General features: G+C 53.2%; 1 protein-coding gene across 2 annotated transcripts in view; it reads right to left on the reverse strand.

Annotated features, from left to right (window-relative positions):
* The window catches only part of GRIK3 (glutamate ionotropic receptor kainate type subunit 3), a 211,782-nt gene that overhangs the window by 38,537 nt on the left and 145,438 nt on the right, over positions 1-27,807 (reverse strand). For both annotated transcript variants that reach the window (XM_033115035.1, XM_033115034.1), the window contains exons 5-10: positions 26,779-26,832; positions 19,719-19,892; positions 18,950-19,093; positions 13,991-14,098; positions 10,634-10,747; positions 2,877-3,080 (exon numbers count right to left, since the gene is read on the reverse strand). In XM_033115035.1, the coding sequence (XP_032970926.1) occupies positions 2,877-3,080; positions 10,634-10,747; positions 13,991-14,098; positions 18,950-19,093; positions 19,719-19,892; positions 26,779-26,832 (798 nt within the window). The remainder of the gene's footprint in view (positions 1-2,876; positions 3,081-10,633; positions 10,748-13,990; positions 14,099-18,949; positions 19,094-19,718; positions 19,893-26,778; positions 26,833-27,807) is intronic.

Below are 27,807 nucleotides of genomic sequence, written 5' to 3' on the forward strand. Positions count from 1 at the left end.
AGGGGTGTCAGCAGGAGGCGGATCACACTCTTAGGTGCCCCATCTTCCTCCATAACCTGGCTCTTTGGAAGGCCGCGTGGCATGGGACAGAGGTGAGCAGAGTGTCAGGGAAAGACTTCTTACGTCCTGCTGGTCAGAGGCTCCACCCAGGGCCTCCAATGGGCCTCTGGGGGCAGGTCCTTCCCAAGGCAGCGTTCATCACTTTTACATCTACGCTCAGATCCCTAATAAGGAAGTAATAACATTGCCAAGCCTTTACCACACTTTCTGTGAGCTAGTGAGAAGACTAATTATCTGACGACACTAATAAATGGTTATGATGTTATTAAAATTGGCACCAAGCTAGGATTAATAAGCTCATCAATTGTAAGCAGGTTTAACAAGGTCCCCTGCACGTCCTCTCAGGGCCTGTGGCTTCGCCGGAGACTGGGCAGCCTAGAGGCCGGGAAGGAGGCCGCCTTTCCCCCGCTGAGGGTCAGCGTAGGCAGGGCTGGCTGCTGCTGGGTTTTTCTGCCTCACCCCTTTGCAAGCAGCTCCTCAAAGCTCTTGGATGGCTGGAGCTTCCGTGGGTGACAAGACTGGCATCCGCCCTGCCCACGCCAGCATGTGGCCTCCCTTCGCCACCCTCTTGCGCCCCAGTCCAGCTTGCCTCTGCCAATGGCAGGCTCAGAAGCTACCTGCAGCCCCATACTCCAGAGCCCCACTCACGAGTGCATGGGGAGATGCGTCTGGGGCCTGCGGACTAATTTCCATGATAATTGCAGCTATTACTGATGACGGTGACACCACCACTGCTTTTAATTTCCACTGAATTCCACAGCCTAGGAGCTGCTTCCCCATCAGTTGCCTCTGCGGAGCCGCAGGACCGGCGGGAAGGAACGCAGGGCAGGGACGGTCACTCTCACTGGAGAGTTGGGAAACAAGCTCAGGGCAATAAAGGGGGCTCCTGAAGCCCCTCTCCCCAACCTCAGAGGAATAACCGTAACGATAAGAATAAGAACAATGAGAGCAAGTAGTGACATGGTACCGACAGTGCAATGTACACAAATGAACTTACTTAGTCCTCACAACAGCCTTAGGGGGGAGGTTCTGTTATTCTCACTGCCATTTTACTGATGACGAAACTGAGGCACAGAGAGGGTAAGACACTTGCCCAGAAGCACCCAGCTAGTAAGTGGCAGAGTCGGAACCAAGCCCAGCCCAACTTCATACTCTTTAACATGAGCCTTTCCTGCCAGTCTTCCCAGGGAGCCGGATTCCCTGGGGCCTAGGAAACGACTCCATCTGTCACATTTTGCTTGAGCCTTTTTGCTCTGAGCTCCAGCCTCCTCCCCACTCCAACCTCCAAGGTCCCCATGCAGCAGCTCCCCTCCTACAGGGGCAGGAAGGCTAACACAAGGCCCAGATACTGCCTGCTCCCACACCGAGAGGCTACATGAGCATAATCCCTCTGGCTGACCTACAGCACGAGCCTTCCTCTGGCCTGGCTCTTTGCAGAGTTCAGAGCACAGGCCTTCAGAAGCAGAGAGCCTCCAAAGAGCACTTACTACTAGCTGGGACCTTCACCTCTCTCTGCCCCAGCTTCCTGGTCTGTACAATGGGTGGTGGTAACAGTACCCGCCTCAAGATAAATGACAGAAGGAACATAAGAGGTCCAGTATAGATCAGGTCCGTGCCTTCATCAGCAGGTCTTTGATAGAAAATGCTCCTGGAGAGTTGAGGGCCCTGAGCTGGAAGGCAGGTAATGTTTATCATGTGCCAGGTGAGCCTGTATAAATGGCGCCTCATTTAATTCCCGCAACAACCGTAGGAGCTATGGTAGTTGCTAATTATTTCTATTTTAGAAGTGAAGAAATTGAGGCTCAGTGACATTGATGAACTTATCTGGTTGCACATCTATTAGCCGGTAAAGCCAGGACTTGAACCCCAGTCCAGTGGTCTGCAGCCTGGGCTCCTGACTACAGTGATATGTGTGCTCGCTGCCTCTTACAAACCTCCCTCCTACTGAGGGCTGGCTGTGGGCTGGGCCCTGCACCGAAGGCTTCGTGTCTAGCATCACAACAATCCTATAAGGAAGGAGGAATTATACCCGTTGACAGATGAGGAAGCCACTTAGGGAGGTCCAGGGACGTGCCCCTGTTTACATAGCCAATGAATGAAGAAACAGGATTCGAACCCAGGGCCTCCTGACTCCCCCTGCTGTGGTGTCTCTAGACTGTGGTTTCTCTCTGGCTTCCTCCCAGGTCCCACAAACCTCAGGCGCCTCCCACCACCTGCTCCCTTTCCCAAAAGCTCTGCCTGCTGCTTCGACTCCTTCCTCCCCTGGGTCCTCTCGCATCTCAGGCAGAGTACGAATTTGCCCCGTTGGTACCTCCCTGCTGAGCCTTGTTCATCCATTCATTCCAGCTCTCGGTCCCCTGGACCTCTGTCTCCCCACTGGACCCAAAGTTACTCAAGACAATGACAGATCAAAGTCTGTCTCAGAGTTTGGTGAAATATTTTGTAATGCCGCTTGGCCCACATGGCAGAGGCATCCTTTGGCAGCTCTTCAAGGAGTAGGAGGCAGTGAACCTCCAGAGCCAGCTCATCAAAGACACTGGTGGTACCGGCTGTGAGTCAGAAGTGGCGAGTGTGTGTGTGTGTGTGTGTGTGTGTGTGTGTGTGTGTGTGTGTGTGTGTGTTTATATGGAGGGGAGTACCTGGAAGTTGGGACCATGAACAAGGCAGGCCTGAGAGAGCTGGGTCTCCCTCACCCAGGTCATAGCCTTTGTTTCTATCTTCCCTGCCCCCGCAGGGCCCTCATCTGCCAAGATGCCCCATGCGATGTGCACACAGGATTTGGCCATGACTTCCGGGGCGTCTCCGGCCCCACTTACGTGGTCTATGAGCTCCTTGATCATGCCGTTCCACTGGCCCTTGTCATCCTGCGCCCCGTACTTGCCGTCCTCCACCAGCCGGATCTCGTAGGAGAAGCCCAGGATGTGGGCCAGTTCCTTGAGCAGGTCAACGCAGTAGCCCTCGAACCGGTCATTCCCAAACAGGGTCTTGTCGGACTTCCGGAACATGACAAAGGGCTCCTCCTGCAGGGACAGACAGGGGAGGAGCTGAGAGGCTGAGTGGGTGGGGAGGCCGGCTGGCAGGGACTGGAAGCTCTGCGCCTGTGTTGATTTAAAAAGCAAAACAAACCTTTGGGTGGCTTAGATTGATGGCAAAGCACATTTCCTGAGAGCCAACTCTGTCCTTCCACCTACTGGCATCCCTGGCATCAGGCAGGGGCTCAGGAGGTATTTATTGATTAATTGTCCAATGGTCACAGAGCTGGTAAGTGGTGGAACAGGGATTTGAACTCAAGACTGATTCTGAATCCCATGCTCCGTCTGCTGCACCTTCACCACAGGCCAGTGGTTCTTCAGGTGTGCTCCCTGGACCAGCAGCATCTGCACCACCTGGGAACTTGTCAGGATGATACGTGCTCGGCCCCCACCCAGACCAATGAACCAGAAGCTCCGGGGCGGGGCCTAGCAGTAGGGGTTGTAAGAAGCCCTGCAGCGGATTCTGATGTTGGCTCAAGTTGGAGCACACTGCTGCAGAAGGCCCATCATCAAGTATCTTCCCTGATGTCTCTCCCAACTCCTATTTCAAAGATTAGATCTACACACTCCCTGATACTGCTCTTTCCAAGGATATCAGTCTCCAGCATTAGGACCTGCCAGGTGAGTGGTTTCGGATAACCATGATAGCTTGCGTTTGTAAGTGGGCGTGCTGGGCACTAGTAAATCAGCCAATGAGAGAGCATGGGTGGAGGGCCTGGCACAGAGCCAACCCAGCAGAGCTGGAGGGCTCGAGAGACAGTAGCTGGTATTGCCTCATCCACCCTTAATTTCAACCTTCCGGGGTTAGGTACTAATAATCCCATTTTATAGGAGCAGAAAGTGAATTCATGAGGATAAGGGACTGGTGTGAGCTCATCTGTCCTCTAGAAAGAGAGGATCTGGACTCCGATTGGTGTCGCCTCTCTGTGCCAGAGGCCCTGAGTTGCAAGGTGTCTCACCGTGAGGGGCAGGGGTCCTTAGAAGATAGCTTGCGGGGCAGAGCACAGGTGATAGCTACTGCATGTCAGGCTCCCTCCTTCCTCGGTGTTGGGGAACCAGTGAAGGGTTTTGAACAGGGCACAACTCTGATATCTCATTTAGACGCAAACCCCCTGGTAAGCGTGCAAAGAATCACTGGGAGAGGAGGCAGGTAAAACAGTGGAAAGTAGCTATTGACCTTGTCCCACTGGAGAAACCCAGAGTGAGGAGCTATGGGAACCAACATGGCAGAATCCAGGCCCACGGGATTGTTCCAGAATCCAGGCCCACATCCAAGTCCATGATTCTGCTGGTTCCATGCACCCGGCTTCACTTACCTATCCCCATCCTGAGTCTGTGGTGGGCAAGCTGAACTCTTAGCAAACTCAGCATTTATTGAGTTCCTGCTATGTACAAGGCACCAATTTAAAATCTTTCACACAGGCTGTTTCATTTAAGCCTCACAAGCTTGCAAGATAGGTGATATTATTCCCATCTGATAGATGAGAACACTGAAGCTCAGAGAAGGTCAGTAAGTTGCCCAAGGTTGCACAGGAGTGGAACTACAGTCTGATAGAGTTCAGTTCCAATTCTTCCTGCCTGTGGCTCCTCAGTCTCTCCGTGGGGCTTAACCTTCCCCAAAGTCACCGTGGCACATCCATGTGTCAGAATGCCTCAAGCCTGCAGCTGATGGGCAACAACCAGTAGCTTTCCGAATGCATGTGTACTGGGAATCTCATGAGCACAAGCCCACAAGAAGGGTACACACTTAATTATGGAGGTATCTCACCAGTCTCTCAACCAGCATGGCCATTCCTCTGACATGGTAGGGTAGGGTGAGCAATGAAAGACCCTGGTGGAGACCTTCATTGGAGGTCCTTGGGTGCAGAAACCCACCAGCAGCCTTTTGCCAGAGCCTTGTGATGGCAGGTGGGCTCCATTCTCTGGCCTTAGATCCCCAGCAATGCTGACTTTCAAAATCCCATCCCACCCCACTACTGATTTACTTTAGATTTTCAACAGTCCTTTGGTTGCTACAGAGAAAGAGCTAGGGAGTGTCTGAATCCCCAAGACGTTCCTGCCTCTCCAAGGATTCTGAGAAAACCACTTCTCAGTCTAATCGGGTAGAAAGCTGGGTCCCTTGGCTAGACTCCATGCTGAACATCAGAGCTTCCTATCCCCACGCTCCAACCAAGTAGGCTGATGACAGGACTGGAGAACAGAATCCACGTGGGGCCAGAAAAGGTGCTGGGGTTACGTGAAGGAATGGGGACTTTGGCTAGTGCAAATTCATCTCTGGGAAGGGGCTGCCCTAAACCCTGGCATGGGGCCTGGTGAGCAAGGCCTGCATGGGGTTTCAGCCCCAAATCATCCTTTTGGCTGGATGCTCTTGTGCAGTAAACCAATCGCACCACTACACCTGGTGGCCCAAATGGTAGCTCAAGAAAATATTTGCAGAGAAGTTATCATCTTTCCCAGGGCAATTATCAACCACACATAGATTCTTGGGCAAAATCTACCTTCCTCTGTAACATGGGGATAAGACTTGAACCTACCGTACAGGGTGCATGTGTGGATTAAACGAGTCAATCTGTGAACATGCCTGGCAAATATTAACTGCCAATGTTATTATCGTTATTACTTCATTTTATTTTTACTAATATCAATATTACCTTCTTTTTGTGTGTGGGGTGGCCTGTCACCACAGTGAACTTTCCAGCCTAGAGACCATGCCCAAAGTCACCAAAGGTTAAAAATCATAACTGGCAGTAGAAAACCATTTTGGAAAGGTCTCTGAGGTAGCTCACTTCCTGACCCTCTCTCCATGCCTTCCCTGGCCCTATCCTCTAAAATTAGCCCTTCATTTGTGAAGCCACCCCAGCCCCGGAATCTATACATCTCCATATAAATATGCTACTTTTGGAGCAGCTGTAAAATGCCATTAATTTCGGGAAGTGCTGTGCGGGTGGCATACATATTTAACAGCCAAAGCCCAGAGCATTAAAATGGTGCTCGCCTTAGTAATGTGTCTCTAGACCTGCAACATTTCCTAGGGGGTAATTCTGAACTCCGCCAACTACTTATTCATGGACTATTTCACAATTTATTACTGGAAATGTCCAGACAGCCAATTCACAAGCTCTCTCGGCTGCTAATCGATTGCTCGGTGAAGGTGCCCTCAATTTCATAACTTCACGCTCTCCTATTGCTCTGGGAGAACAGCTGAAGGAGCAGGGGTAATATTTCTCTTCAACAAGTCACAGGAAACAGGGGTCCAGAAAAATAACCTTTTCTGACTATTTGTTGCCAGGGCTCTTAGTCTAGTTTCCCTCTGATCGCTCATACCCATTTGAAAGCTGGGCCCTGTGCTAAGTGACAGGACCTGTGGATTTGGAAGAGGGGGGTCTTTGGGGGAAGGATTCAGGGCTTAGCTACCTGACAGCTATGCTCCTAAACCCCCTTCCAACCCAGGCAATATCCACACATCCACACACGCATGCACATGTGCACACAATGCCACTGGCACAGATACAACACATTTTTGAATGTTCTGTCTGCCTAGCCCTGCTCAGACCTACAGGCCAAGGACCCTGGACCCAAGACCTTGGCTTTTGCCAGTTCAAACAAAGACAGAGTAGTAGGTGTCCTGCCCTCCCAGCGGTGAGGCCTAGCACGGTTCCCCCTGCCTGGGATGGCTCTCCCAGCCCACATCTTAGCCTTCCTGAACTTCTCCCGTCTCACGGCGGGGTGCCGGGGGTCCACCTGCCTGAAAGTTGAGTCTACATGGGTCACGATGTGCACACGACACAAACACACCCACTGGTGCATATCCAGACACACGTGCATAGCGGTCTCACACCCAAGTACATGCGGACACCGCCGCTCACTTCAGCCGTCAAAAGAACACTGAACTTCAAAAGCGAGGCCCCTAGGAGCGAGTTGGGTGTGCTTTCTCAGTGTGTGAGCGGAGGTTTGGGCGGATGAATTTTTCATGAGCTCATGGAAGAGCAGAACCAGAACAGAGGTAGGGGCCAGGCAGGGAGAGGGTGGGGGAGGGCAGGCTTCCAGGCTCCTAATGCTACTGTGACTGCCACAGGAACAGGCAAGGCTGCCTGCAGCAGTGAGGGGCCAGAGAGAGAGGGGTCGGGGCTCTCTCCATCTGTGTGGCCACGGTAAGGCACCCCTAACCCCAGGGATCAGGATAGGGGACAGGTGGGTTTGGGGATAGGCCACTCAGAGATACTGCCCTGTACCACTTGCAGATTCCAGGGTTCTTGGGGCTAGCCCTGTTCGCTAAGCACAAAGCAGCTGGACCTTCGTGTACTCATGACTTATACTTACCTGCCTGTCACTCAAAGCACTGTTGCCCTGACAACACACTCCAGAACTGTAGGACCCCAGTGTTCTCAGCGGGTGGTGCTGGCCCTGCTTTCAGGTTGCGGAGCTCTGGGCTGGGTTTCCAGCCAGAGCAGCTGGGCTGGGCCACTGCCCACAACTGGTGCAGCTGCCCCAAAGAGCCCATGCCTGGGGCACCCCCAGGGCTCAGGGACATGCAGACCATGCTGAGACATTCTGGCACATTCCCCAGTGTCTAGACCACTTCTAGGTCTTCAGGTGGCCCTAGGCCAGTCCTTGAGTGGGAGTCGGCATCTCTCTCTCAGAAGACTCCCAGGAAGAACATCTGGGTCAGCAGCCATGTGAGAAGTCAAGGCAATAGGGGCCGGAGGTAGGGAATAATCACGTCAGGGCCAGGAACTCAGACCTTGGCCAAGGCAGCGGATGAAGTGGTGGCTGGGATGCGGAGTTTTACATACTCTAAGGACTAGAGCTACCAGGGACTCGCAGGTCGCAAACCCTACTGCCTTCAGGGGCCAGTCAGGAAACCACATAAAAGGAAGCCTTCTGTAAACAATAGGGGGTAGTGGGGTCTGTGGTGAGCCAGGGAATGCCCACCGGGCATCAAATACAAGTTCAAAGTTTATAATGCACCCTGTGCTAGAGATAAGCCCTGTGCCCAGGGCCAGGTGTCAGTCTTCAGTGAAATTCAGGGCTGTGCTTGTGGACAGAAGCAGAGGTTTTCCTAGAACTGTCACTGCATACTGCATTCAACCCGAGCTTCCTGGGGACAGGATTTGTAATCAATAACAATATGAATTGAAAACAATGGCAGCTATCACTTAGACAGTGGGCACTATATTGATGAATCATTATTCCTCTCAACTCTGTAAAGTAGGTACAATTATTATCACCTCTCCTTTTCAGATGGGAAAACTGAGGTACAGAATGGTCCAGCAATTTTCCAGGTCCTCCAGCTCGTGCACAGTAGAGCCAAGACAAATCCAAAGTCTGTGCTCTTAACCATCAGTCTTGCCCCTGCGCCCTGCTCACAGTGCGCGACCCTAGGAGCTGTGGGCTCATGTTTGCCTGGATGAGGGGCAGTGAGACATATGGAGCTGTGTCAAGGCTCTGGGCCAAGAGGGACTTTTCTCCTTCCCGGTCCTGCCAGCTCCCAGGTGGGACCTTCTGTGAGCGACTGAGTACAGCAGGTCGGTTGGGAGCTTTGCAAGAAGCTGCGAGTTATTGACCGTGAAACTGCTAGAAGAACAGGGCATGTCTGCTGGATTCTGCCGCTGCTGGTGCAAGAAAAAATCCCCTGTGCCTTTGCAGAAGGGTCTTATGCCCTTGAAATCAGGCTGCTGCCATTTTAATAAAATTTAACCCTGTGGTCTTTCAAAGGGTGTGTATTTCGCATTCTTTTGGCACGTTATCTTTAGCTCACCTCTTATTGTTAGAATATTGTCTTGTGGCTGAATCATCTTAGCCCCTTTAATCATTTCTCCTTCTAAGCTCTTAAAGCATACTAGTTTTACCTTTTTAAATCTTGTCTTCCGAAATGTGCTTTATTTATTTATATCTCACATTTTTATGCAGCTCTGCTTTTAATCTTTTACCACCTTTTTATTATTTTATTTTTACCCTTTTATATTTTTGCTTTGTCACACTTTTATCCTTTTGCTTTCTGACATTCTGGTTTTACATTTTTTTTTACCTTGTCGAGCCAGAGCTGTTAATTATTTATTTTAATTTTTCGTCTTTCTTGATAGCATTCTTTTTTATCTCATTCCTTAGTTTAGTCTTTCTCTTTATTATTTCCCTTTTAACCTTTTTATTTTGTTCTCTTTCAACTCTCCTTTTATCATTTCTATTTTTATCTACATCTAGATTCCTTTAATTGCTCATCGGTCTTCACTCTAATCCCTTTGCTTCCTTTGTTTCTTTTTAATCTTTCAGATTTTTTTGTTTTTACAATTTTTCCCCCTGTTCTTAATGAGCTCTTTTGACTTACTGGTTTTAGCAGTCTGATTTTTTTATGTTTTTAGTTAACAAAATGTCAATCAATAAAGGCAGGCAGGATGTATAATTATTTGGAAGATGCCATTGGGGGGTCTCATCCCAAATTGGGGGGAGGGGAAGATGTCTCCCCAGGCCTCTCATTCTGGCTCTGTCAGCAGCGTGTCCAGGACCCCCGTTAGGTCTCCATCCCCTTTAACGTAGATCCTCTCACTAGTCATAACCTTGCAGACGGGCTGAGACCCACAGGCTACAGTTGCTGCCTAGAAGCCAGTGGTGGCCCTGGTGTCTGATGCTCACTGGGGTTCCTGGGAGGATGGGGTTTAACTGTTACACCCCTTCCTACGTCCCTTCCTCGGCCCCCAATCACACTAGAATCACACTAGAGGGACGACACAGGACCGTCCAGTCGGGCCTGGCTGAGCTCCCTCTGCTGGGAGGCAGGCGGGGCCAACCTTGTGTGAGCGCCGAGGAAGGGCCCAGGGTGGGGTGCCCAGCCCGGCTCCCAGGCTCCATCCTGTCCTATGGCAGCCTTACTTCATCTGTGCACTCCAAATAGGTTGAGCTCCCCTACTTTTTTTAGAGAATGACCTCACCATATGGTCCTTATAAACATTTTGCTTTATTATAAGGAGAAGCTGCCCGGGGCCAGAATTGTCCTCAAAGGGTCTTTGGTCAGAATCTACCAGGCTGTGACCTGGCTGCCTCCCCCAATGTGGCCCAGCGTGGGTCCCCAGGAGCCGTGCTCTGAAAGGGTGGGTCCTGAGTCCTGGTGCAGGGCGCAGGTCAACCCTCCTTCCTTCCAGCCCATCGTGGTTCGTACTCAGACTTCAGGCTCCAGGAGTGAGTGGGGGTAAGACACAGACACACAGGCCTCTGCAGAAGGACTGGCCAAGCAGCTCCCAGGCAGGCATGACGTCTGATGCTCTGCCTTTGGGAGGAAGCCACTCAGTCACCTCCTGGGGTCTCTGGCCTGTGGCCATGAGCAAATCGCTATGTTTCAAAAGCTCTCGGAGAGCTGTCCGAGCGACCCTCAATGTTCCCACCGTCCTGCAGCTCCACACCCCCCACTCCCCGCCCAGCCTTCCAGCAGCCTCAGAAGAGGTACCAGAGGATACTGGGAGGGGCAATGGAGGGGTCTCTCCAGCCCCGATGGCCACCTTGCCCTCAGGTCAGATAGTCCCTTCTTCTGCAGGGCTGCAGGCTCTTACCAGCACTGTGGTGACGATAAGTGACCGATTTGTCAGAGAGTCAGTGACGTTAGGGCCTCGGCCTTTGGCGACCTCTGTGATGTTGAGGCCCTCGGCAGGACTCCACACCCCAACCTGGGTGAATAGACAGACAGAGAACAGAGTGCTGAGTCCTAGTCTCTCCATCCTGTCTTCGCACCAACAAGCCCATTTCAATCCCATTCTTCATGACCATCACTGCCATGGCTAACATGTTTTGAGCTAACATTTCTGACAGCTCTGCTGCCTCCCTCCTGCTAGGAGGAGGCCCTCAAGGTGTTGAATCTCTTGAATTCTGCCACCTTCCCCCTGGTAGCAAACCCTTCACAGCTGAAGGGGAAAATGCAGAGGGAGAGGTGAACATAAGGGAAGCGCAGGGAGCCCAGCGGAAACTGACCTGGTGTGGAGTTGGTGCCATGAGGAAATCAGGGGTCCTGGGTCAGGGTCAGGCCCTCCGCCGGGGCAGTTACTCTGAGCCTGGTGGGGCTCCCACCTCCTGGGGAAGGCCCTGGGCACCCAGCTGCTCACTCACGGGGTCTCAGCCCCAGTGCCAGCTCTTGGGCCAGATACCCTCCGAAGCCCAGGACAGGGCCTGGCGCAAAGGAGATGCCCACTAAGCGTCTGTGGAATGAGCAAAGGGACGAGGAGATGTGCCACATGCACAAAGGCAGGCTGGGCAGGAGGCTGGTCTTTGGAGCTGTTTCGGGGGTGGCGGAACAGAGTAGATGACCCTTGGTGGGGGCCTTGGATGCCACGGGGTTTGCAGGCAGTTTGCTTTGTGGTTTTACTTCTAAAGTTGCCAGACACCCTGGCCAAGGTGGCAGAATCTCTGTCTCTAGTGAGGCTGGAGGGAGGCAACAGAAGATCAAGTTTACAAAGCATTCTGAAGCCCTGGGCCTCTTAAAGGTCCCTTTGGACCCAATTCTGCCCAGCCCTGCCCCCATCTCAGCTCCTCTCTCAAGGACAGTTTTGGGATGCCCATTCTGTCCTTGACCCAGTTGTGGGGAGGGGGGCTCCTCAGGAAACTTAATCAATTAAACAGAGAGGCCAAGTGCAAACACCCCATTAAGAGAGCTGTGCAAGACTGATAGCAGAGAGACATGTAATTATGCTCGGGTAATTCTGCCTTAATCCTCCCAAAGCCACCGGCTGGAGCTGGCTGGATCAGCTATGACCCAGCTTAGCAAACACAAGTGATGATGAGAGGCAGAGTGGCTGCATTTGGGGGCTCAGCACCCTCCCCAAGCAGGATCTCTGTCTGTGCAGACCTCCCAGGGCGAGAGGAGACAGAGATAGTGTGAAAGAGGCTCTTTTCTCAAGGGGGCCAAGCTCAGCCCGCGGGTCCCTAGCAGCATGCCTGGGTGCAGGAGGCACTCAACAAACATCCATCTAGAGGCCAAATGAACAGCGGAACCCTTGCCGCAGCAAGCAGCTATTGTGTTCTATGCCCTGCTAGACACCAGGTGCCATGGGCACATGAGAATGGTTAGGACTGAGGAGGACCTAGCATGCAGAGTTTCTCTCCCCAGAATCTGGAGGGCTGAGACCAGGAACCCCTGGTGGGAGCCTCTATAGGTCGACCTTAGTACAGGTATAGTACAAGTTTTCTGGATATTAGCTGTGGTCAATTTGTACCAGTTCCTGGAAGAAGGAGGGTGTGGGTGGGCTCAGAGGGAAAGAGCGCTCTGATGACCAATGACTGATGCCAGCCACAGGTACAGGAGTGGGAAGTGGTGGCACGTGTGCCATCTAATTGCCACCCTTAGAATTTCAGGTAATCCCCAGAGATGGCTAGCTGAGAGAACAAAAACGAGACAGCTACTGGAGTGAACACTACATTACAGCAGTACTGCTGGAGGAAGAAGGGAGCGCCCTAGCACTGGGGGAGTTTAATAGAAGCAGAAGACTGCTTAATGAGAACTCATACAGTTTGTATAAGGTTGGACCAATTGGCCTCAAAGATTTTAGGAGCAGAGGCCACAGTCCGTCCTTAAGGGACCTATGCTATTATTTGGCAGGAAACAGTTGCAGAGTTACGGTGAGGTTTCCCTGGCCAGCCCTCCCCAGCACAGTGGCCCCATGGGTCCGTGGGAAACTTAGGAGTGAATGGAGTAACCTTGGCCACAAGGTGCAATCCAGGCAGAGCCAGGTCTGTGCCAGAGGCAATGAACCAAGAAGACAGAGGTCACTCCTGCAACCAGGGCAATGGAGATGGATCACATGCGTGAAGGCCCTGGAAGTACAGGAGGGAGGGAGAGCGATTGAGGCAGTGGAGGCGAAGCCTGGAGAAGCAAGCTGGGGCATTTCCTGGAGAACCTTACAGGCTGGGAGAGGGGTTGCAGCTCACTGACGGGGCTCTGGGGAGCCAGGGGCAGTTTCAGAGCAGGGTAGAGCTGTGCTTTGGGAGGCTTCACCTGTGTGTATACTCGCATGGCAGGAGTGGAGTATCAAAATCATGCAAGGAACAGGCCTGAACCAGAGCAGGCAGGGTGGAGAGGAGAGGTACCAGGGACTCCTGGAGGCCCACAGGCCTCAGCGCTGGCCCCTCCACTTCCTGACCTCTGCTCCCTGCATTTTGTACACCCCATGCCCAGGGCTGGAGCGGTGCCCTGGTGGCTCCCAGGGACCCACCTGCTGTGGAAGAGAGAGTGGCTGAGCTCTTGGCCCCGAGGTCCCAGGGGAGACTGAGAATCAGGGGCTAGTGTTTAATCCCCCTGCTCAGTCCAGCAGCCTGACTCTGACAGAATATGCTGAAGGTTCCCAGGGATCAGAAGTGACCCCAGTACAGACATTTCCATGGTAGCCAGGTAGGATCCCCAGGCCCTGGCAAGCCTGCTTTCCATGTCCAAACTCCCTGGAATCATAGAGGCCTTAGAAGCCTAGGGCAGTTCAGAAGCCATGTGTTTCAACTTCACTCCAAGAGTAAGGGTCACTTTCAGATTCCCAGACAAGCAATTATTTTGTTCAATCGTTGCTTAAATGCCTCCAGTGACAGTGAGCTCACCACTCCCCAGGCAGACACCTCCCTGGTCCTTAGAAAGTTTCTCTTACCCAAAGACACGTCTGTCCCTCTGTCCCATGACAGCCCTGCAGGACCTCAGCGATAGTCTGTCTGCCCCATGAACCTTCCATTACTTTTCCCAGGTTAAGCATCCCCAGTGGCTCTTGCTCCGTTGACTTGGGTGTTAGCTGTGACCAGGCCACCGGGTTCTGCACCCCTCATCTAACTAGGGCTTCATGTTGTCTGAAGGGCCAAGGCAGAGGCCACACTGCGTCACATCGAGCCCCAAAGGGACGGCTGTACTGGGTCTTGCCCCTCCCTCTCCTGAGCCCACGCACCTTCTCCAGGCCGTCCTCCTTCAGGCTGATGATGTCCAGATCGAAATCAGTCCGTAAGCCACTGGTTTTGTTGAAAACAATCCGTCCAGTTAATCCTTCCCATTGAGCCTGCCGGAGGGGAGAGGGCAGAGCGGCAATTCCTCGGGCTCATAAATCATCATTCGGTACAACTGTACAATGCTTCACTTTAATTACTCTTTGCACTGATACTGTTCCCCCAAGACCATGATTAATTAATAATCACCTCCATCATTGCTCGGGCTGTGGTGCGAGCCAGCGATTTCCATAAATTCTATTATGCTCTTTAGCCAGCTTTACATTTGTACCTTTTCGTGTACAACATTGATCTCGGACGCGCTCAAATGAGCCCCCCGCCTTGAAGCCATGAGAAGGGGAAGCCCGCGTCAGATCCCCAGAGAGGGGCAGGGAGGCGGGTGGGCAGAGCGGGGGCCAGACAGACCTACCGAGAGGCAGAAAAGCCAAGGGGCCAAGTCTGCCCTGGCTGGAAGACCAGACACTGGGGGTGGCCCTCAGAGAGCCAGGGGAGACAGAGAAGGTCACCTCTGCCACCCCCAGCCCCAACCCTGTGCACCGTGATTAAGGACTGTGGTGTCAGAATGCTGGGTTCAACCGCAATTAGCTGTGTGACCTTGGGAATTTCATTGCACCTCTGTGCCTCAGTTTCCTCATCTACAAAATGGAACTAATAATAGTACCCATTTTACCAAAATGTGAGGAGGGTGAAATAAGTCCTATAAAATACTTAGAATGGTACCTGGTACAAACTGAGCACTGAATAAACTTTTTATGAGCATTGTTAACACAGAGGCAGGCAAAGGTTCAGAGAGGGCTCAGGACCCAAATAAAGGAAAGTTCCATCTTCTAGATCAGAGGTTGGCAAACTATGGGCAGGCCCAAACCAGCCCACTGCCTGATTCTGTAAACAGTGTCTTAGCTCCCAGCCATGCCTATGTGTTTACCTGTGGTCTTTGGCTGCTTTTGCGCTGCAACTTTGGAGTTGAATAGTTGCAACAGAGACCATCTGGGTTCAAAGCCTAAACTATTTATTATCTGGCCCTGTGCAGAAAACGTTTGCTGACTCTTGCTCTAGATAATCTCTCTCCCGCGGGCCCAGAGTGTTAGCTCTACAAGGTACTTCACACTGTGCATGTCATGCAACCTCCACAGTGGCCCTGGCAGGCAATGATTCCCATTTCACAGATGAGGAAGCAGGCCCGGAGGGGCCCCAAGCTCACAGAGGGGGTAAGAGGGTGAGTCAAACTGCAGCGGGGTGGGGTGGAGGTGGGGGTCCAAGGGCCCCACCACTCAGGCTGGAGCAGTTCTCTCCTCTCCTTCTTCCATGATTTTAGGATGCAGTTGGCACACAAGTAAAAGCCCAAATGTGTGGCTTTTCTGTATCTGGGGGAAGAACAAACCCACACATCCTGCAGTCCTGGGAAACAAAGGTGGACTGGGAACTCACACAGCCTCCTGGTCCGAGGGCCCAGAGCATGGGGACAGGGGAAGGTCTGAATATCGGAGTCCTTGCTTGGCCGCACTGGGGCTCCTTATCATGGTGGGGCCATAATCCCTTGCAGGTCCTGAGAAAGGCTCCCTGAATGTCCTCGGCACCCCTGGAGTAAGTACCCTCACACTTTGACACACAAGTTCATGGGTTCATAGATCCCTGGAGGCCTAGCTGTAGATCCCAAACTAAAATGCTTGGGAATCTAGAAGCATCTGGGCAGCTGTCAGGCATGAGATCATTCAGTTTTCATCACGAATCTGCCCGGTGGGTGCCACCATTGACGCCACTTTATACTCATGAGCACTGAGGCTCCACGAGGGAGTGAGCTGTGCAGGCCCCCAGCAGGGGTGCTGCAGATCCCCTCTCTGCAGGAGTAGAGCTGAAGAGCCTGGGGTCGTCATGGCCAAGCCGAGTGGGGAGATTTATGGGGTCCAGGGAGCTGGAGCCGGAAGCTGAGGATGGAGGTCCAACATGCATCAGAGAAGGTGAAGACATCAGAGAAGGTGAAGACTACTGTTCGTGACCTCGCACAGAGGCTCGGCTTCTCTCAGGCTGGCTCCCAGGTCCCTCCACCACCCCCTCCTCTGCAGGCTCCCACATCCTCAGGCTCTCTCCTGGCCCCCAGGGGAAATCACAGCAGGTGCCTTCAAACCTGCACTTTTGCGAGGAGCCTTCTTCCTTGTTAGCTGTGGAGGAATTAAATGCCAGCAGGGGCATGGCCTGACTGTGGGCGGTGGGCAGGGCCAGGGCCAGGGCAGGGAGCCACTGGCAGCTCCTCCTTGTGACATTTCCCAGCCCTCCCACCCCTTCCAGCCTCAGCTCAGGACTTGCTAAATGAAAGATGCTTCACACGCTCTGAACTCCGGCCTGGCATTTTCCAGCTCCTCTCGGAAATGCCAAGTCTTTAAAATGATTTACTGTCATGCAGTCAGATGGGGAGATGGGCAATGTGGAAATGGTCTGAGAGAAGGCTGTGCCGGCTCCAGCAGGGCACCTGGAGCCCGGTCGTGGCCGGCCGCGGGACCGTGGGCAAGCCATGTGGCTGCTCCGGGTTTTGGCCTCCACACCCTAAAACGGAGGTAAGACAGAGATGTTTCTGAAAGGGCTCTGTACAGGTGTGTGAGTGATGAGGGCCATCCACTGGGCCGGGGGCCAGGAGACAGGAGGGCAGCACACCTACGCTAACCTGTCAGCCCCTGGAGGGAGAAGCGGCCTCCCCTTTCTGTGGTGTGGGCAGTGACGGATCTGATCTCATCGGGCTTTACCATTGAGCCTCAACCATTCCAAGGGGTGGGGAGTGAACAGAGTTGGGGGCTCTGAAACTATGAGGCCTGGAGATCCTCTTTAGCGAAAAACCCACCACGGAACAAGAAGCCATAAGATGACAGTTCTGACAGAAACAATAGCAACAGCAGCCAATCTGTTCAATACTTGCTCTGTGCCAGGCGGCGTCCTAAGTGTTTCACACATACCATAACTCACTTAATTCTACAACAGCCCTGCTATGATCTCCATTGTACAGAGGAAGTTCTGAGAGGTTCAGTAGCTTGTCTAAGGTCGTACAGCCAAAAAGTGGTTAAGCTTCAAAGCCACTTTTGTCTGGCTCCTTCACGCCAGCCTCTGGCTACTGAGTTGGAGGCCTGCCGAGGAAGGAGGCATGGGGGGTAAAAGCCAGGCTTCAGAGCTCCCTGAGAACGACCTGCTGATCGCCCAGGCCGCCCAGGCCACCCAGGCCTTGCTCGGGGCAGTGGACAATCGGACTTCCTCTCCAATTTTGAGGGGATGGATGAGAAGGAATCACCATGGCCCTCTCGTAGCAAAACAACTGATACTAGAGTCCCTTCCAGGGAGGAGGGGGCCAAAGACTTAATTGCTCCCTCACGGTGACGATGAGATGGTGATGGCCAGGTATCACCACTGATGCTTGGGGACATCCAGGAACTTGTCTAAAGCCACACAGCTGGAAAAGATAGAGATAAACTCCAAAGGCACATGAATCCAACTCCCAAGCTTGTATCTCATCTATATTCCTTAGTGTCTTTCCAAAATGCAGCAGGAGCTGTCACTGGTCTCATCCGAGCAGTAGCGGTGAACGTGGGCCCCTGGGAAAGCTGTCCTGTCTGCCGAGTATAAGGTGGTGGTTTCCTTTATTATTCACTCTCCTGGCACTGCCTTCCTTTTGGTGTAGGACTACAGTCATTAATGTGATTCCTTGATTGATGTCTGCCTCCCTCCCTAGGCTGTGAGCTCTGTGAGCGCAGGGGCTTTCCTGTCGTAGCTCCGTACCTGGCACCCACCAGGCCCACACAAATACCTATTGAATAAATGACTTCCCAAGGCGGCTGTCTTCCTTTCTGGTCCGTTGTGACCACGACACAGAGATTGCCTGTACAGAGCCCTCCTGGGTAGCGCCCCCTAACTGCACTTGAAGTTGCTCTCTGTGACCCAGGATCTTCCCCTGAACCTTCTTCGTCTGCCATTTACTGGGATTTGACTCTGCCCAGCCCTGGGCTAGGTGCTTTGTGCATCATTTTCCACTGTCTTCCCCACAAACCTTTGGGGCAGGCACGCTTATTTCCTCTATGTTACAGTTGAGGAAACTGAGGATCAGAGTTAGTCATCTCACCCAAAGTCACACAACCAGTTGGGATGGAGCCAGGATATAAGTGCAGACCTTAGCTTCCCCCATCTGTAAAATGGGAACAATAAACTGCCATCCATAGTTTACAAGGACAACGGTGCTAGAGAGAGTCCCTGAAATGAAAAGTTGGCACTGTGTGTTTCCATGGTCACCTGGGCAGCAGGACAGGTTTCTGCTCTCCAGTTGCTTGGAATCAGCCTCATGGATGGGACTTTTCTACAAGTGTCATGGTACCACTTGTGGTCATGGTACCACATGGTGTCAGGGGGCCCAGTTGGGGAAGTGGCTAATGGCCAGTGACGTGAGGAGGAAGTTGTGGGGCTGTTATTTACTCAGCCTCCTCTGCCCCTGGTCCTGCGCTAAGCACTTTCCACTGATGTCTCCTTTCATCTTCACAGCATCCCCGTGAAGCTGACATGCTTCATACTCCAGTGTACAGATGAGGCAACCAACGCTCACAGGCTCTCGGGCCTGCCTGAGGTCACACAGCCGGAGGTGAAGAACCTCATCTGCTGTCCTTTAAGCCCATGCTGCGTGCTGCCAACAATGTTGACCACCCACTGAGCACCTACTTTGTGCCAAGGACTTAGCCTCTCAATCACTCTGTAAGATTGGTCCTATCAAGCCCATTTTTACCCAAGGAAACTGAGGCTCAGAGATGTGAGGCAACTTGCCTGAGTTCATGTGGATTGGAACTCGAATCTGACTCTCAAACCTGGGCCCTTGATGGCTCTGCAGCACCAATGGCCCCCAGGGAGATGGCCCCTGTGGGGGATGCAGGGGCACTCACCTCCTTGATGAAGTTCATGAAGCGGCCGCCAAAGCGCCACGCCTTGTGCCGATGGCACTGCAGGGAGTTCACGGTCATCTGGGGCGCCCGCTGATAGCACACGGACACGATGTGGACGGCGTCATACAGTAAGGCGGCATCGGTCTGCAGGGGACGGCCGGCGCCTGCCTGAGAGCTGCTCTAGAGTGTCCTCGGCCCACCCTGCCCTGCCCCTTCCCTTCCCCACCAGACACATGGGGTCTTGGGAAGGGAAGGGCCATGAGGCCCTAGAAGTGACGTTGTCCATGCTCCTGATGAGAGGTCAGGCTTGGGTTGATTCTGCTGCTCTGCAGACACCTGACTCCCACCTTCTACAGCTTTGGCAGCACCTGCCACGCCAGCCCACCTCCCTGCTGTTGCCCAGGCCCTGCGCACGCCTTCTCCTTCCTGCGTCCCCAGCCTCCGCCGGTCATAGCCGGAAGTTCCCCATGCCAGGACCCTCTGGTCCTGATCCCAGCTCCCTGTAACCTGTTTACACGCCTGTTCTCCCACCCTTGGGACGGGACTACGCCTGATTCCTTTGTGTCCCTGGCTCCTAGCCTAAGATCCGGCTGACACATGGCAAGTCTTAAGGAGGGAAGGAGTCGGAGGGGAGAAAGTAATAGGGAGGAAGAAAGGAAGGAAGAGAGGGAGGAAAAGGGGGAAGGAAGGAAAGAAGGAAGGAAGGAAGGGAAGGAGAAAAGAAGGAAGGGAAAGGGGAGCCCTTGGTCTGGCCCGCCCGCCGCCATACCATCATCACTCCGTCCAACAGGCCGGACTCTGCCCGGGGAGCCGCCTGCAGCCGCTCCATAGACCACTTCTCCACGATGGCCGAGACGTGGGGGTTGTCCACGTTGAGGATCCGGAACCCTGTCAGGTTCACCCCCGAGTAGCGGTAGGGCTCCAGGTCTAGCGCATAAAGATCCTGACAGAGAGAGGTTCGTGTAAATAACGGTGTGTCCACTGTTAGCTCCAGTCCCCTCTCCACATGCCCTGCTTGCCCCCAGAGCTCTCCCTGCAGCTGCCTGCAGAGCCCTGCAGGCGGTGAGGCCAGCGGTGGGAACTCCCACTGAGCACTGGACTCAGAGTTGACTGAACACCCATCCCCCTGGTGGCTGAACCCACATACGGCCAGGCCTCGAACAGTCGCTCAGCCTGCTTCTTCACCTACCAAATGGGGACTGTGCCTCCTTTACAGGACCTGGTGAAGCAGTTCATATAAGATGCCCGACCTCAAGCATCAAAGGAGCTTGCAAAGGGTCATTATGGTCATTTCTTTCCATGGGGGAGGCCCTGGGTCTCAGCATCGCAGCTGAAGGGAGTGTTTTACTTCCCAAAGGAGGATATTTTCAAAGGCTTTTCTGCCTGGGATGCAAAGAGTACGCCTGCCCTGGCCCTCTTCTCTTCCCCCTGCCCCCCACATCAACAGCTAGGGCTCCTCACCTCTGCCTCCGAGGAGCAGCCAACCAGAGGTCAGCCTATCTGTCTGTGGGCAGGTCACGTCCAGTCTGGTGCGATAGCTAGGCTCTGGCCTAAGGGCTAGGAAAACAGGCCTTACTACACGGGGCAGCCCAGTGTGAGCCTCTCCCTGCAGCTCTGCGGAAAGGGGTTGGACGCGGAGGAGAAGCCAGGTGCTAAGCTGAAAAGAGGGGTTCGGGGTTGGGGGTAGCATGAGGAGCAGGGCAGAGCTCCATCCTGCTAAGGAAACCTACCCCACACCTGGAAATAAGGCAGGTGAGCAGCATGTCCTTTCAATGTTGTATGGGAACCTGGTTTCCTAGCCTACCCAGGATTATGTGATTCTCCTGGAAAACGTACCTGGGTTTGACTTCACTCTCAGCTACTGGGTAAAGGCCCAGACTCTGGGTTCACTTGTAGATTTTTGTCCACAAAAAAGGTAATCCCCAGGGTTGTGGTTTTATCTCCCTGAGGACATGGATCAATTTTGTATCTAACCTAGCAGCCTCATTCTAAGTGTTTCCCCGTCAAATACCTAAATTTCAGTCCCTCAAAGCTCTCTGAGTCAGCGTTGCCATCCTGCTGGTGTCCTGCTGGTGTCCTGCTGCCTTTGACACACGTTTCATTCTGTGTGTTCAACTTTCTGACAAAATATACTTTGACCCCCCAGATGGGCCCCGTCCCACTCGTGGAGAAACTGGGCCTTCAGGTCATTGTCTGAGCACCTACCTCATCTCCTGTCTCTTCTTCTCCACACTCTCCCCTCACCAAGCCGCTCCCATCCCGACCCCAATCCATCCTCTCTCCTCGTCCCTAGACTCTGTCACTCCATCACATACCGGGAGAGAGTGGCTGGGGACACCACTTGTCTCTCTACGGCTACAGCCATCAGGGGTAACATCCATCACAGTGGATTTGGTTCAGTTGAGGTTACATCTTTTGCTCAAGGTTACACATCAGGGGAGTGATGGCGTCAAACCGTCGGCCCTTTAATGACGCATGTGCCCCTGGCCCCCAGGTCACACCCACTGGGCATGGTTACAGTCACTCCCCACACAGCATTCAGAGGGGTCTTTCTGAAGGAGAGACCCAACCCCGTCACTGCCCTGCTTCGCCTATTTCAACGGCTCCATTGCCTTCTCAGAACAAAGTGCAAATGCCTTAGTATAGTTCACAGAGCTCTTGGCCCCTCTGGCCTCACTTTCCTTCCCACCTCTTCCCATGTCCCACTCCTTGTGGCCCACGAACACCAAACTACTTTCATCCCCGTTTCCCATTCCTCACTGGACCCTGTCCCCTTCATGCAGCTTCTCATCCCTGAGTCAGTGCCTTTGTTTGTGGTCTATCCCCAGGCTGGAACGTTTGTCTTCTCAACCCTTCTTGGGTGGGCTATTCTCTGAGATGCAGCTCAAGTGCCACCTCTTCCAGGAAGCCTCCCCTGACTACTCCTTTACACACGTACCACAGGGTGGGTCAGGGATGCTTCTGTTCTTATCCTGGGGCCTCTGGGATTTCACACCATTAATAAGAATTGTCTGTGTCTGCATCTGTCTCCCCTATGACCCCCTGAGCCAAATAGTCTTGTCAACCAAAGTAGATAGAAGGGTCAGCCAGCTGAATAGCTCTCTGGGGCACCCAAACATCACCAGGAAGAGTCGGGGTAGAGAGACTAGTGCTTCACATCCTCCTCTCCGGGGGAGATTTCTATGGGGCCGGAAGTTAACACTGGTTTGGTAAATTGCCTGGGCGGCAGATGAGACCCTTAAGAAGTCTGCTTCAGGAACAAGAGATCTTACCCAAATTACTTTTGAACAAGGTGAGTCTGGGAAGATGGAGGGATTGTGTCTTGCAAAGTGGTGTCTGCAAGTTTGGGGCCAGAGCTGAACTGCAGGCCAGGGAAGACAAGCTGAGCTCTGCCCCCAGTGGGTGCCCTCCTCACGTTGCCCCTGCACAGGGCTCTCCAATTCAACGTGGACCTGACCTCTAAGGCCTGAAAGCTGCCAAGAATTAGCCTGCCTAAGGCCTCTGTGACTCGAGGACCAGAGGCCGACCACACTCAGTGGGAAGGGTGGCATCTCTGGCTTCAGTGGGGGCTTGGGTGCTGGTGACACCAGCTCTTCCAGTCTTCAGGTGCAGCTTTTGGTCCGCTGACACTTACACTGTGGCTGTAGGCAGTCACAGCCTGGGAGAGGGCATGACGGAGTAGCAGTGCTGGGGTCAACTTCCTCCCTGGCACCCCAAGCCGGGGCTTAGCTGCACAGGGCTGTAGGGCTGGTGGCACCGAGTGCGCCATCCCTGTGACATGAGGGCAGTGACAACAGAGAGGTGGTAAAGAGATCTCTTTGTCCAGCTCCAATTTTTTTTTACCCAAACTGCCCCAGGCTGAGACCCCCAAATGCTGCACACAGTGAACTGTGTACAACCTTGCTGCTTGGCAAAAAGTTGCTGTTCTCCACGCCAAATGTTGACACACTGAATTCAGTATCGACTAGGGACCTTTTAGAAACATTCAGCATAACATAATAGACTAATTCATTAGCACCCCATGGGTCTGACTGGGTAGAAGCTGAAGCTCGGGAAACATTGCCTTGAGGAATGACAGATGAAAATATCTTCCCCACGATATAACTGTTATTGCCGGGAAGTGGCATTAATTGTGATTGCTTATCTATTAATTTATTATAATTCTTTTTTCACCTCCAGGCTTTTACCTACACATGCCATGGACCAGGGGCTCAGCTGGGGCTGATTAACGTGGGGTTATCTGGGAATGGCTCAAAGCTGGCTGGAACAGATAATGGCAGCTGGGGTAATTAAAATGTCTTCTGCATGGAAGAAGCAAGTTTGGAGGATTTTTTAGAAGCGAAGAGTTGGTGACATGGGTTTCCTAAAGGGAAGGAGATAAATGCCAAGTGCCACTGCCTTCCCAAAACAGCCACGACTGACCAATAGGCACAGAGGCAGAATCGTCAGGTAGACTCCTAAGCCAACAGGGCTGGACGAGGGGCCTGGAGTTGGAGCTGGAAGCAGGACACAGGCTGGGGGAGAGGACCCAGAGAACACAGTGGGTGCCCTGGCATGTGGGGGGCTCCTGGGAGATACCCCGGTAGCTCCCCACCCCACATACTCCACTGCAGAACTGTTTGTATTGCAGGGGCTGTGCCTCCTTGGAGAGATCTGCTCTCCCTAACTCTCAGAGAGGAACGGGGAGGAAGGGCAGTGGGCTGTAACCGGCAGGGGCAAGACTGAAAGTCAGGAGCCGGGGCCTCTATCACTGATATGCTGGGAGGCTCTGGGCAGGTCACTCAACCTCTCTGGTCCCAGGTTTCCCCATCATTCAACAGGGAGCACAAACTCTGCTCTGTGAAGAGGAAAAATCAGCGATGTGGAGAAAGGGCTTTGGAACCTGTGAAGTGTGGGCGCTGCTGGGATTTGTGGAGGCTCCGTGGCCCCATTAGTGTCAATCACCAGGCCTGGACCATCAAGACTGGCTACGTGGAATCAGAGGCAGCCAGACAAGGCCAGGCAGCACTTCCTGCAGGATCTCAGCATGACAGGCGTCAGCAGAGGGCTTGGAGCTGACAGCAACAATTCTTACTTGGCCCCTTCCTTTTCGGAGAGGCCCCTCAGTGACCTCTCTGAGCCTCAGTTTCTACTTTTCTGTAAAACTGGGGAAGCCTTACCTGCTGTGGATGAGATGAGGGATGCTGAGTACACAGAAAACATAAGCAGGGGTTCATTAATTGATTGATTTAACTCTTACAGAGAACCAAACGGCAAGTGCTTTTCTAAGTGCTTTACGGACGTGAACATATTTAATGCCCAGCATAACCATCCTACGGGCCGTACTATTACTGTGCAATTTTATAGACGGGGAAACGAGGCGCAGAGAGGTGAAGTAGCCTTCCCAAGGAAGTGGAAGAATCTCAGTTCTAACTCAGGCAGACAGACGGGCACCCAGAGTCCGTGGTGTTAGCTGTTGCTATGACAAAGATGTTGGTCATTTGATTACCTACTATCTACTTTGTATTGCAGTCATTCATTCAGGCATTCATGCACACCTACTGTATGCCAGGCACTATTTGGGCCTTGGAGATACAGAGGTGAATCAGGCACAGTCTTTGATCCTTACATGCATGAAGGAAGCCTACGAGCTGGTGAGCTTTGTGTTCGGTCCATCTCTACACACTCCTTCCACCTAAGTGCTTAGCTCAGTACCTGAGACCTCGAGAACATTTGTATATGGCTGCTGGCTAAGTGAGTCGATGAATGATTGAATTAAGGAAATAAAAAACTGCGAGAAGAGGACACTGTCTGGGGGTAGAGGAGGGCCCCAGGGTACCAGGGTTCTGCCCTGTGACTCCCTCCAAGAACTCCAGCCTTGACCGCAGCTGGCAATGGCATTGATGTGGAGGGCACTGGGGTGGGGCCTTCTCCAGAGTCTTGCCTGGAAGGTCGGGCCAGGTTGCAGGGCTGTGGGTCCAAAGCTTCAGGCTCTGCCATTCCCTCAGCTCTGAGGGGACACTCCTCTGGCTTCGGAAAGAGGCATGAGGCAGGTGGAGATGGCTTTTATTGGTTGTATGGAGCTGGGATTGGGAACAAGGCCCAGAGAGGGCTTAACTACAGGCCCTGTTGCGGGCAGAGTGGGCAAGGGGCAATACTCAGGCGGCTGAATTAAGTAAGATGTGTGGATTTTGTTCTCGCCACTTCTGAAGAAAGCGCCCTCTGCCCCACGCCCTCTGCTGAGTGTCATGTCTTGGGTTCGGTGAGCCCACTATATTCCTCCTCCCTTCAACAGAGACCAGCTGATTGGCCAAGGAGTGGCTGCCTGTCCCAAGGGTGGCTTCTACAATCTGGCTATGACCCAGCCCCCACCTCAGGACATTTGAGAATATGGGGTGGGATTTCTTTATTTGTCACCAAGCCTGGAAATTAGTCAGTGGGGACAGGGCATTCTGGAATGGTGGATGTTGTCCAGCCCCAAATGCTCATATAGTGTGCCCTGTCGAAACACTGCCTGGTCCTTGTCCAGTCAGCAATTTGACCTGGGGAAGGTGGGTAACACTCGGAGAAAGAGGTGATGACAAGGAGCAGAGGTGCAATGAGATAAACACAATCGCTCTCGCAAGCAGCCAGAATGAGCCAGCTCCGGCCCTCCACGGAAGAGCGAACCTGCCTGGTGGCCTTTGCTGATGCCGTTCCCTCTACGTGGCACGCCCTTCCTCTCGCTCCTTGGTGAACTCCTGCTGACCCTTTGATGCCCTGGTCAAGCATCTGCTTTCCTGTAAAGCCTGCCTCAAATTTCCCATCTTCCACTAGGCCTCCAGCACCTGGCATCTCCTTCGACTGGGCCCCTGTGGCCATCTGTCCAGGCCTGTGATGGTTCAAGTTTGCCGTAGGAGCTACACCTCGCGCTGTAGACCAGACAGGATGGGAGCTCCTTCTGGGCAGGGCCTCAGCGCCCATCATCTTGAGGTACTTGGCTGAGCACAGGGCTGGGTAAGGACTGTCACCTGGGTGTTAGATGAATGAAGGAACCAGTCAGGGGCCTGCAGGAGCTTGTTTCAGCAACAGGGTGGTTAGCGACGCCGTCACTTGCTCCAGACCTGGGCTGGGTGAAAGAGTCCACCCAGGGCCCCAGTGAGGTCAGAAGGGGTCTGGCTCCAAAGCAGGGTGTCTGGGTGTTGGTGTCCCTTTGGCACAGGGATCTCTTTATTCTGCTCATCTCAGGCCACAACTAATTATCCTAATGGGTCTAAATGGCCCTAAATGTTCTCAGCGTTTGGACAGGACCCGTCTGGAGCCTGTAGGTGGGCTGACCTGGCTGACAGTGAGTGGGCACATTTCAGCATGGATGCTACAAGAATGGAAAGGGGCCTGAGACATGCGTGGGGAAGTGTGGGCCAGGACTGAGGGTCAGCATAATAATGGCAGCTAATGCTTGTATAGCTCTTACATGAACCAGGCACTGCTCTCAGCATTTACTTTATTAGCTCACTGAGTCCTCACAACCATCCTAGGAGGCAGAAGCCATTACCACGCCCATTTGGCAGAGAAGAAACCCGAGGCAGGGAGGTTAAATGACTTCCCTAAGGTCTCGCAGCCTGCAAGCGAGGGCCTTCTGTTCACTCCGGCAGGTTCTAGAGTCCCTGCCCTTAGACACAACACGATGGCACTTCTCAAAGTAGGTGGGCCACAAAGTTATCTCGGTGCCCTTACCTGGGGCACACCTACGGCCTTAGGAAGGCAGGTCCAGCCTGGATCTCCTCTGGCTGCAGCCCCTGTCCCCACCAGGCTGACCTGGTCCCGAGGGAGTCCCGCCCCGACCTGTGCAGGACCCGGAGGTGCCTTACCAGAGTGGTGAAGATGAAGTGGTAGTACTCGGTCATCATGCCCATAGCCATAGCCTGTGGGAAAGCAGAGCATCAGCAACTGGCAAGAAACACCCGCGCAGCCCCCACTCCTCGCCACCCCCGGGGTGAGGACCGGGCAGCCAGCCAGACTGGCACTGGTGTAGGGGAGGCTGGCGGCTTGGGGTGGGAGGCCCTTGGAGGGCCCCTCTGAACGGTGAGAATGACCGGCTGACACACAGCAATAGATTTCACATGGGAGTGATCAATAAACAATCACTAAAATGCAGATGCTTGGGCCACACTCTCCACAGATTCAGGGCTGGGCAGGGCCTCGTCGTTTGTCCTTTTCGGACGCCTCTCTGGGCCTTCCACACTTAGAGCAATGCTGATGGAATCAGCCCACGACGCCTTCTCAAGTGCCCTGACTTCACTCAGCTGAGCTCAGCATCCAGACTCTGGGGGGGGGGTGCAGGAGCCTGGCCCCACCCGCCCCACCAGGCCCAGGAGGAAGGTCTAGCCTCTGTCTCAGTCCCCTGGGAAGAGCTGACCACACAGCAGGCCACGTGGCTGCTGTGGAATTACTGCATACCACCACGAAGCCAACATTACATACATTTTATGTATTTTATTAGAGGCCTATAATGGATAATACTAATGGCCATAATGTATTTTCTACAGAGTTCTTCACAATGCTGGGCCCACAAAGTGCTCTGGGGGAAAAAACGTCACTAGGTTAAGCACACTTTGAAAATGCCTCACTTTCTTTCTCCTCATGGAGATTTACAACGGGCACCGTCAGGTTAAAGGCTCAGAGAAGTCCTTAGTAAGCAGACACGCTTCCCTTTGTTTAGTTCAGTATTTAGCTGAACCCAGAATCTTCATTCTTAATTCTAGATGTTTTCAAGTCAGACAGACCTGGGAATAAATTTTGACTTGCAGTTTCAATGACTTCAGGCCCATTATTTTCCCCTTGGGCCTCAGTTTCCTCCACTGTAAACTGGGCATGACAACTGTCCTCACTTCCCACCG

The sequence above is a fragment of the Rhinolophus ferrumequinum genome, chromosome 9, assembly GCF_004115265.2.
Source record: "Rhinolophus ferrumequinum isolate MPI-CBG mRhiFer1 chromosome 9, mRhiFer1_v1.p, whole genome shotgun sequence".
Classification (NCBI taxonomy): Eukaryota; Metazoa; Chordata; class Mammalia; order Chiroptera; family Rhinolophidae; genus Rhinolophus; species Rhinolophus ferrumequinum.